At 41.9% G+C, this 10,628-nt stretch overlaps 2 protein-coding genes across 2 annotated transcripts; both read right to left on the bottom strand.

Moving 5' to 3' along the window:
* Positions 1–279: 279 nt before the first annotated feature.
* LOC310927441 (uncharacterized protein) lies at positions 280–3,817 on the bottom strand (the record flags this gene model as incomplete). Its single annotated transcript, XM_083889736.1, has 3 exons — positions 3,605–3,817; positions 1,535–2,421; positions 280–360 (listed from the first exon to the last, which is right to left on the bottom strand). Exons 1-3 carry the CDS (start codon positions 3,720–3,722, stop codon positions 280–282), a joined length of 1,086 nt encoding a protein of 361 aa, XP_083745862.1. The 5' UTR covers positions 3,723–3,817.
* A 1,244-nt stretch (positions 3,818–5,061) lies between these two features.
* LOC310927633 (uncharacterized protein) lies at positions 5,062–8,972 on the bottom strand. The gene is made up of 2 exons (XM_083889985.1): positions 8,646–8,972; positions 5,062–7,473 (listed from the first exon to the last, which is right to left on the bottom strand). The coding sequence occupies exons 1-2, from the start codon at positions 8,761–8,763 to the stop codon at positions 5,558–5,560; spliced, it is 2,034 nt and encodes a 677-aa protein (XP_083746111.1). The 5' UTR covers positions 8,764–8,972; the 3' UTR covers positions 5,062–5,557.
* Between the last annotated feature and the right edge of the window lie 1,656 nt (positions 8,973–10,628).

Below are 10,628 nucleotides of genomic sequence, written 5' to 3'. Positions count from 1 at the left end.
TAACAGTGGTCTATGCAACCGCGGCCCGCGACCATGTTATTTTACATGACTTTTTGAAACACTATGAAAATGAAACAAAAACTATTACACAGCGACTAGACAATGCAGGAGCACATAATATGTATAAAAAAGTGGATTTTGGGTTATATAAACCCATATATACTACATATTGTCCCTTTAAGGCAGAAAATAATAATGGCTGTGGCAAAATGAACACATGGCTATGGTCAATTTAGAAATAAAGACATAAGAGCAGTGGCTCTGTTAGTCATATTCTTCTTACAAGAGGAACAGACAGCACAGAGCATCCAGAGGTTTTATCACCTGGAACAAACCCCACAACACTGGGAGTGTGGGAATCTGCTGACGCCACAGGCACAGAGACGAATCACACTTTATTTGTATAGCCCACAGTTTACAAAACATAGTTTGTCTCACGGGACTTCACAGGGTCGGTAACATCCTCTGTCCTTAGACCTTCGACCAGGGTAAGGGAAAAACTACCAGGGAAAAAACCCTTATAACAGGGAAAAAAGGTAGAAATCTAGGGAGAAACACAGGTGAGGGATCCACTCCCTGGACGGACAGACGTGCAGTAGATGTTACCCAAAACATACACAATACACAATGACAAAAAATAAAAAGAATAAACTCGCGTGCATGTTTTCCAGTGCTTCAGTGCAGCAGATGTTACCTTGTGCAGAGCTGTGTGCGCAATCGTTTCTTATTATTATGTCATCCTACTCTACGGAGTTCTGTATGTTACTGAATGTAACATTTATTTTTTTCATTTTATTTATTTTAAATATGCAAACTGCAACTGAACAATTCTTCCCCTGTGCAGACTGATGTATTGCATCTGATATATTTTCTTAGTAAATCAGAAACTGGACTAAATTACATGTATATTTTTCTAAAGACTGTATGATTTTTTATTGAAGGAAATGGTTCATCTCCTGTGTGAATTCTCACGTCTCTCCATATAATTCTATTTGCCACTGTCGGAACAACTCAACGGTTTCTATCTTCTATGAATTTTCTTATGTGTCCACAGACTGCTTTCATCAATAAATCTTTCACCACATTCAGAGCAACTAAATGCTTTCTCTACTGCGTGAATCTTCTCGTGTTTTTTCAGATAACCCTTCAAAGTAAACCTTTTGCCACAGCACGAACAATGAAACGGTTTCTCTCCCGTATGAATCTTTTCATGGGACCTCAGGAGGCACTCGTGGATAAAACCTCTACCACATTCAGAGCAACTAAACGGTTTATCTCCTCGGTGGATTTTCTCATGCGACCTCAGGTTGCTCTTGTTTGAAAATCTTTTACCACACTCGGTGCAACTAAAGGGTTTCTCTCCTGTGTGGATTTTCTCGTGCGACCTCAGATAGCACTCGTGGATAAAACCTCTACCGCATTCGGAGCAACTAAACGGTTTATCTCCTCGATGGATCTTCTGATGCGACCTCAGGTTGCTCTTACTTGAAAACCTGTTACCGCACTCGGTGCAACTAAAATGTTTCTTTCCCACGTGTATTTTCTCATGTGACCTCAGGTAGCGCTCGTGGCTAAATCTATCGCCACATTCAGCGCAGGTAACTGCCCTCTCTCCTGTGTGAAATTTCTCATGCGACCTCAGATACAGCTTTTTTGAGAATTTTTTGCCACACTCGGAGCAACTGAATGGTTTCTCCCTCGTGTGAACCCTGTTGTGTTTCCTCAAATCGCTCTTCGAGATGAATCGTTTACCACACTCCGTACAACTGAACGGTTTCTCTCCTGTGTGAATTCTCACATGTCTCTCCATGTAATCACTTCGTCTAAACCGTTGACCGCACTCGGAGCAGCTGAACGGTTTCTCTCCCGTGTGAATTTTCTCATGTCTCTTCAGACTGCTCATTTGGACAAATCCTTTCCCGCACTCGGAGCAACTAAACGGTTTCCCTTCAAAACGAGTGTTCACGTGTATCAGCAGAAGTGACTTGGAGGCAAATATTTCACCAAATTCAGAGCGGCCAAGTTTCTCACCATTGTTAGCACTCAAATCACTGAACATGTTCTTTTTTACTGTTTTTAAACGTGTGCGTTCACTGGCCTCCTTCAAATCATCCTCACTGTCGTCAGTGTCTGAGTCTTCAGTTCTGTCCTCAGCACCTGCTACTAAATGTCCATTTGGTTCTGGTCCCTCACAGTCCTCTCTTTTCTTCTCAGTGCGATCCAGCTGTGAGAACTCAGGTTTCTCTTCATATTCTTCACTCTTCACAGTCACGGCAATGATATCAGCCTTCTCCCGTTTGATCCACACTTCCTCCTCTTCCTCTTTAATGAGGGGACACTCTGGCTTCTCCTGGTCCTCACTGGGGCTCCACTGCTGCTGCTGCTCAGGATGAACCTCTTCTTTAATCACCTTCTGATCATCTGCCAAAAACAGTAGAAAACAACCAGACTGTGGTTTGTGACATGTTTATCTTAGGTAAGATTTACCACAACGATGAAATAAATAGATGTTTGTGAGGAGAGATCGTCTGGCTACAAAGGCTACTACAAGCTACAGTAGCAGCTGTTGTTAAGATGGATCTGAACTGAACAACCTGACAGGTTTCATATTTATCTTAGGTAGGATTTAGAACCTTTATAATCTTCTAGATAAATGAGTTGTATTTCTCAGCAGGTATATTAATCATAACTTAGTTAAAGCTTACTTTTCTGTGAATTACTTAGGTTTTACTAATACACCGCGTTGTATGCATTTGATAGTAAGTAAATAGTAGTATAGTAATAACACAAATGAGTCATTTTAAATGTATAGTAGCATATTTTGTCCACAACTTGCTGGAATCAAGTAATTCAATGCAACAGCACACGTGACGTCATGATATACAATTTACAGTTAGCCACCTATCAGAAGAGTTCTGAACATCATGCACATGAGCAAGCTTTTTGTTTTTAAAAACAGGTAAAAACACTGCTTCAGCTAAACCCTAACCCATGTGCATGAATTTCCAATTATACGGTTCCTAAATTTAATATTGCGGAATATTTGTTACATTTCTCGGCTTTCATTTGCTTTTCCTAGTGTTGTGGCCAATTTGGATCTGTGTGCTTGTGTGAGTGAATGTGGGTGTGTCAGTGGTGAAGCACTGGTTGTTATGGGTTACTTGCACACCTGTGAGCATGGGTTGGGTAATTAGTCACACAAAAGTTAGATAGGGGAGACACAGCTGAGGAGGTGGAGGGGAATTAGGATCAGGAAAGCCACACAGTTTTTCAACCGTGTCTGTGTGTGCAGCAATTGAATTGTTTTGTGTCACAGTATTAGTACTTTTAGTCTTTTATACACAAGTCTGGTTTTAAGTCTTGTGGGATCCAGCTTTTGTAATTGACTTTAAAAGATTTGCAAGCTAATAAAAGTGTCAAACTCAAGCCAATGGAGGACATCATTGTTGTACACCATCACGCGTTGGAAATGGTTTCAAATTCCCTCAAGTGGCCTTTTGGTAGCAAGAATGCCACTACACCTAGCATCACAGACGGAAGCTAACCAGTGTGTATAACAGTACGTTAACAGCAACAGTGAGGGTCAAGGGGATTAGAGACTGACCTGCTGTGTGCGGACTGACTTCAGGCTTCACCAAAGCATCGAGAAACATCCTCCGGTCACAGTTGTCTCTCTCTCTCTCTTCGTGCTCCGCCATAGTTTCCACAAACAGAGCGTCCATCTCCTCCACTGAGCCGCTGCTAGCCGTTGCTAACCGTTGCTAGCCGTTGCTAGCCGCTCTTTTAGCAGCGCGCTGAACGCCGGGACTTGAGCTGTTTATTTGTGCAGCAGCAAATCTTCAGCTTTTCTGTGGAAACTATACGGTGCGCATTTTCCCTTCTTTTCTGCGCAATATGAACCTCGGAGTGAAACGTTTACAGCCACTGAGTCCCAGTGCCAAGAAGTGACTGACTGTCAGAAAGTGTCCGCGGGGGCAACAGCGCATGCGCTCTCTCATCATAACTCCTCCGTTGCTTTTAGGATTAGCATCTATACATCTTATACACTCAGTACAATACAATAACAAATGGTGATCGTATAGTGCGTTAAACTCAGGCAGGTCAATAATATAAATATAAAGAAAATATTAAAATAATACAAATGTTTTTTGTTTTTTTTTGTATTTTACATATTTATAAAATACGGAAGCGTATTGCATTCACTTGAAAAAAAAAAAATCCTGTTTTTCTCACTAATTAATTTTCGGTTTGATTTTTTGAAAAAAAAAATTTCTGTTTTTCTGACTAATATTTTTTTTCCCCTGTTTTTCTGTCTAATTTTTTTTCTGTTTTTCAGAGTAATTTTTTTTCTGTTTTTCTGAGTATTTTTTTTTTTCTGTTTTTCGTGCAAATCTTTTTTCCCTGTTTTTCAGAGTAATTTTTTTTCTGAATTATCGAGAACTCTCGCGAGAACCTTCAACCTGCATGTGACTCCCATACACCCATGGATATACATCCATGCATACACATATGGTGACTCCTTCCCGCACATACATGCCTCATAAATGATCTACCGTAGCGGGTCAATTAAGGTAAGGCGTGTAATTAGTTACACACAGGCTATGATACTCTAGTTAGTTATGTTTTGGACTGTATCCTTCTATCGTAAGCCTATCGCTCAATGTAGCAGGTAAGGTGTTTATGACAAACGTGTTTATAGGCATGATTTCAGTTGTCAGGTAAGCTAGAAAAATTTTTACACGAAAAACAGAAAAAAAAATTACTCCGAAAAACAGAAAAAAAATTACTCCGAAAAACAGAAAAAAAATTACTCCGAAAAACAGAAAAAAATTACTCCGAAAAACAGGAAAATAATTAGACAGAAAAACAGGGGAAAAAAATATTACTCAGAAAAACAGAAAAAAGATTATTCAAAAAATCAAACCGAAAATTAATTACTGAGAAAAACTGGATTTTTTTTTTTTTCAAGTGAATGCAATACGCTTCCGTAACATACAGTACAAAAACAGTTGGCGAATAAATCAATATGTGTCAACATTTTTTTATTTGTATGTCAGGTTTTAAATGTACCGCAACCTTGATGACTCAAACTAGTAACACTAAGGACTTGGACTCAACTACAACAATTCAAACTGCTCATTGGGAAACCGGGTTACACTTAGAAAGCCACCGCTCATTTCCAGCCGTGTCCCTACCTGCTCTGTAAACATTCATCTGTGTAACACTGCCACTGTTGACATTGTGCTGGTAATTGGCAGAGTATTCCAGTCATTTTCAAATAAATAAATAAATCCAAAATTTACAAAATTGACATTCTGTGCTCTTGAAGTAATGTAAATAGCAATTAACTCGTCTGGAAAATGTTTACTGATGCTCTAAAAAAATTTTAATTTTCCCACAAGACCTCCATTCACAGCAGATCCACAGAGTTCACAGTCATTCCCCATTGCCCAACGATTTACTCAAAAACACAAGGGTAAAATGAATGTACAAAAAGTACCTGGCAGAAAGGAGTCTGGGTTACACTGATGTTACGCCGTGATAACATGGCGTGTTATTAAACAGTACCAACATTGAACCAGTTCTGAAAAACCACTAGCACCACTCCAGCATTAGCACCATGTTCACTTTGGTGGAAAAGAGGAATCTGATCCCGAGTTGTTCCCAACTGGTCCTGGTCTGTCCTCTCAATCTGACTCTGATCACGCTCCGAGGCGTCCCCTGCACATTTATGTTTTCTCAGCTGACAATGCCATGTAAATCCTTTGTTGCACACTCTGCAGCTGAACAGATTTTCCCCCGTGTGGACCGACATGTGTATTGTGAGAGTTTTTCTCTCAGTAAACCTTTTACCACAAACTGAGCAACTAAATGGTTTCTCTCCTGTATGAGTTTTTTCATGTGACGTCAGATTGCTTTTTTTGAGAAATCCTCGTGCACAAACTGAGCAACTAAATGGTTTCTCTCCTGTATGAATTGTTTCATGTTTCCTCAGATTGCTCCTTTCTTTAAATCTTTTACCACACTCGGTGCAACCGAATGGTTTCTCTCCGACACGATTTTTCTCATCTTTTGTCGATTTGCTCTCTTTGATCCTTTTCCCACACTCAGAGCCAAGAAACTGTTTATCTGCTGCATGAATTCTCTCATAATGTTTCCTTAGTTTTCTATTTTCTATAAAACTTTTGTCACACTTGGAGCAACTAAATGGTTTTTCCCCTGTATGGATTTTCTCATGGGACCCCAGACTGCTCTTCTGAGTGAATGTTTTATCACACTCAGAGCAACTAAATGCTTTCCCTCCTTTATGAATTTTCTCATGCAACCGCAAATGCTTAATTTGGAAGAATTTCTTGCCACACTCGGAACAACAAAACCGTTTCTCTCCCGAATGATTATTTTCATGTGACCTCAGGTAACACTCGTGGCTAAATCTTTTCTCGCACTTGGAGCAACTGAACGGTTTCTCTCCTGTATGAACCTTTTCGTGTTTTCTTAGGTTGCTCTTTTCAATGAATGTTTTGCCACACTCGGTGCAACTGAACGGCTTCTCTCCCGAGTGAATCTTCTCGTGTTTCTTCAGACTGCTCTTGTGAGAAAATCTTTTACCGCACTCGGGGCAACTAAATGGTTTTGTTCCAAAATGAGTGTTCACGTGTCTGAGCAGAAATGATTTATGGGCAAATCTTTTGCCACACTCAGAGCAACTAAATGGTTTCTCTCCTGCATGCATTTTTTCATGGGACCTCAGATTTCCCTTTTGGATAAATCTTTTACCGCACTCAGAGCAACTGTATGGTTTCTCTCCTGTATGGATTTTCTCATGTTTCATCAGATTGCCCTTTTGGACAAATCCTTTACCACACTCCGAGCAGTTGAATTGTTTATCTCCTGTGTGAATTTTTTCATGTTTCCTTAGACTGCTCTTTTCAGTAAATCTTTTACCACACTCAGAGCAACTGAATGGTTTCGCTCCAAAATGAGTGTTGTGATGTCTCAGCAGAAGTGACTGATAGGCAAATCTTTTACCACATTCAGAACAGCTAAGTTTCCAATCAGTGTTAACTGTCATATCACTGAAAACGGTTTTATTTGTTACTGTCTTTAAGCTTCGTGGTTCACTGGTCTCCTTCCAATCATCCTCGCTGTCTTCAGTCTCAGAAGAGTCTTCGGCTCTGACCTCAGCTTCTGGTTCTAAAAATCCATCTAGACCTGAGTTTTCTGCTGGTTCTGGTCCTACAAACTTCTCTCTGTTCTCTGCAGTGTGACTCTGATGATGCTCTGACGACTCAGACTCCTCTCCATCTTCACACTTCACAGTGACTGCAATGATATCAGCCTCTTCCTGCTTGATCCACACTTCCTCCTCTTCCTCTTTAATGTGGGGGCACCCTGGCTTCTCCTGGTCCACACTGGACGACCACTGTGGCTCAGGCGGAACCTCTTCTTTAATAACCAACAGCTGATGGCCGTCTGTAGGAGAGAGTAGAGAGACTTTAAAGGTGAAGTAAGTAGTTTACAGTGACATCTTGAGGAGAGGCTGAAATTTACAACAACAAAGAACTGCTCCTCTGCTCACCCCCTCCCTTCCCTGAGCGCTACGGTATCCTCAGCCAGTCAAATGTCGTCCTCGTCGTCTTTCTCCGTGTCAGCAGATGAGGTTCTAGTATTTATTCAGATGTATAAGTGCATCTGAAGTATAAGTGTATACTTTTTATTCTTTGTCATTGTGTATTGTATGTTTTGGGTAACATCTACTGCACGTCTGTCCGTCCAGGGAGTGGATCACTCACCTGTGGTTCTCCCTAAGGTTTCTACCTTTTTTCCCTGTTATAAGGGTTTTTTTCCCTGGTAGTTTTTCCTTACCCTGGTCGACGGTCTAAGGACAGAGGATGTTACCAACCCTGTGAAGTCCCGTGAGGCAAACTATGTTTTCTAAACTGTTGTCTATACAAATAAAATGTGATTGATTGATTGATTGATTGATTGAAACCATTTGATTTGATCACACCGATCACAATGAGCAGCCCATCAATCAATCAATATTTACGCTGTGGTCTTGCCCGGACCAATATGGCGGAGACGTTGACGTATCATAACAAAAGGGACCGCAGGCGTAGCGGGGGGACCGCAGGCGTAGCGGGGGGACCGCAGGCGTAGCGGGGGGACCGCAGGCGTAGCGGGGGGACCGCAGGCGTAGCGGGGGGACCGCAGGCGTAGCGGGGGGACCGCAGGCGTAGCGGGGGGACCGGCGGGGGGACCGGCGGGGGGACCGCAGGCGTAGCGGGGGGACCGTATCTATGTTCCCCGCTTTGCATGTTACCGGGGAACATATGACCCTTTCTCTAACCCTAATCCTAACCCTACCCTTTTTCAAAAAAAAAGGGTCATATGTTCCCCTGTCACATACAAAGTGGACCTTTTTTGGGAAAAACGGGGAACATAGGACCCGGGGAACATAGGTACTCAACTCAACTCAACTCAACTTTATTTATAGAGCGCTTTAGGCAGCTAAAGCTGGTACAAAGTGCTTAACAGTACAATAAATAAAACATGGCACATAAAACATAGGTACGACCCCCGTAGCGGGTTAGCTAGCTAGCTAGCTAGCTAGCTTTCCGGCTCCAGTGTGAGCAGGGACTGACCTGCAGTCTGCGGCCTGACTTCAGGCGTCACCGCGGCATCGAGCAGCGTCTTGTGCTCCGAACGTGCCTCTGTGTCTTCGCGCTCCGCCTCCGTGTTCTCGAACAGACCGTCCTCCATCTACGCTGCTAGCCGCCGTTAGCAGCTCGGCGAGCAGCGCAGTTCCTCAGAGCGAGGACTTGACGACCATGTCGTCGACTCCACTTCCCACACATCTGCAGCTGAAAAACGTCACGTCGCGTCGCTGAGGCACGGCACGGGTCTGTCAACAACACGGGTCTGTCAGCACCAAAGTATCGTCACACGTGTCGTCGGGTGCCGTGACAGAAGCTCCGTGACGTCAGAGACTGTGTCGACAGAGCAGAAGTGAGTCTTGAACTATGGAGGAGGGCAGCATCACACCGGGCAGTGTACAGCGTGTCGGAAATGATTCCGGAAAAAACATTGAAATTTCTAATTATGTGCTTTTATATTATATTATAAAAGCATTATATATTATAATACATATTCTATTATAAAGAATATTATACCCTCCCCCCTCTAAATCTGCACTTGGATCACTCTCACCCTCATCACTGTACCTATAGACAACTTCTATGTAGCTTATTCCTCTTATGTAAATGTGAATCTATTATGTGTAAGTTTTGTATATCCTAGTGTAGGAGCCACTTTTTTAGTTAGTGTCTTGTGCAAGTTTTACTTTGACCACAAGGGCGCAGTATACTTTTTCTTTTGTTTTGTTTGACAGCAGCTGCACAGGTGCCTGAGATTAGGTGTAAATAGTTGCTACAATCCACATCACCTACATGAGAATTTCTTGTGTTTGTTAATAACCTTTTTTTTGTTGTTGCAATAAATGGGAACATCACCCAAAGGGACCAACCTTGGACAACATTTACTCGAGTAAAGTCCTTCCTCAAACCACCATGAGGTGACTAATATACAAATACATACAATGAATTTCTTTTATTTTGTATTCTGCATGCTATCCTGTCTAAAACCATACTGTTGCCTGTCTTGGCCATTTGGTCTAAGTCAGGTTTTTCCTGGTTAAATAAAATGTATTAAAAAAATTCCTGTAGTAAAGAGGATAGTAAGCTAGGGCAGTTTAAGTTCAGCCTTAGACAATGGTATGTAACTATTCTTTTACATAAGCAAATCCAATTTAAAGGGAAATAAAATTATTCAATTAAATTCAATTAAAACCCAGTAAGTAGCACTCTTGCCTTTGCAGCAAGAAGACTCTGGTTCTTGCCCCGGTTGGAACAAGGGCCTTTCTGAGTTTGCATGTTCTCCCCGTATGTGTGAGAGTGAGACTGAATGGTTGTTTGTCTCTATATATGTGGCCCTGTGATGGACTGGCGAACTGTCCAGGGTGTACCGACAGTGTACAGACAGACAGTCAGACAGACAGTCAGTCAGACAGACAGACAGACAGACTGGGGAGACCGCTTTCTCGTCTCCCCAGTCCCACCTGTTCAATATCAGCAGTCCTTCCACACTGTTCACAGTTCCTTAGTGCAATTCAAAGTACCTCATCACAGGTCAAAGTTTCACACAGTGTGCTTTTTATAGCTGTCAGGTAGTGTTTTTGACAGTCTGCCTCTCCACCTACACAACTCGGGTGTATCCATTTTTATATTCATATTTTATGAATATATATACTGTGGTTTTCAGTCAATTTTCACAGCGTTGTTGACATTATTCTCCTTTTTTTCTGGGAAGTATGTTGAACTGGAGCCCTGCCGCCACTGTTGTCAACATCAATGCATATTTGATTTGTTTTTTTATTTATTTCCTTCCATTATACCACATATACTTTATTTTCCACGAGAAAAGAACACGCCCCCAAAAATGATTGGACAGACAAGGGCAACGCCTTCTGAGGACCAGCAAATCACAGGTCGTGCATACACCGGTGCTTGTGTCACATGGTGAGTCTGTTCTACACTGTCTCAGAAAGTGTGGTGTTGATTTACTGTCCA

The sequence above is a fragment of the Microchirus variegatus genome, assembly GCF_963457635.1.
Source record: "Microchirus variegatus genome assembly, chromosome: 5".
Classification (NCBI taxonomy): domain Eukaryota; kingdom Metazoa; phylum Chordata; class Actinopteri; order Pleuronectiformes; family Soleidae; genus Microchirus; species Microchirus variegatus.
This window is presented reverse-complemented; position numbering and strand designations above follow the sequence as displayed.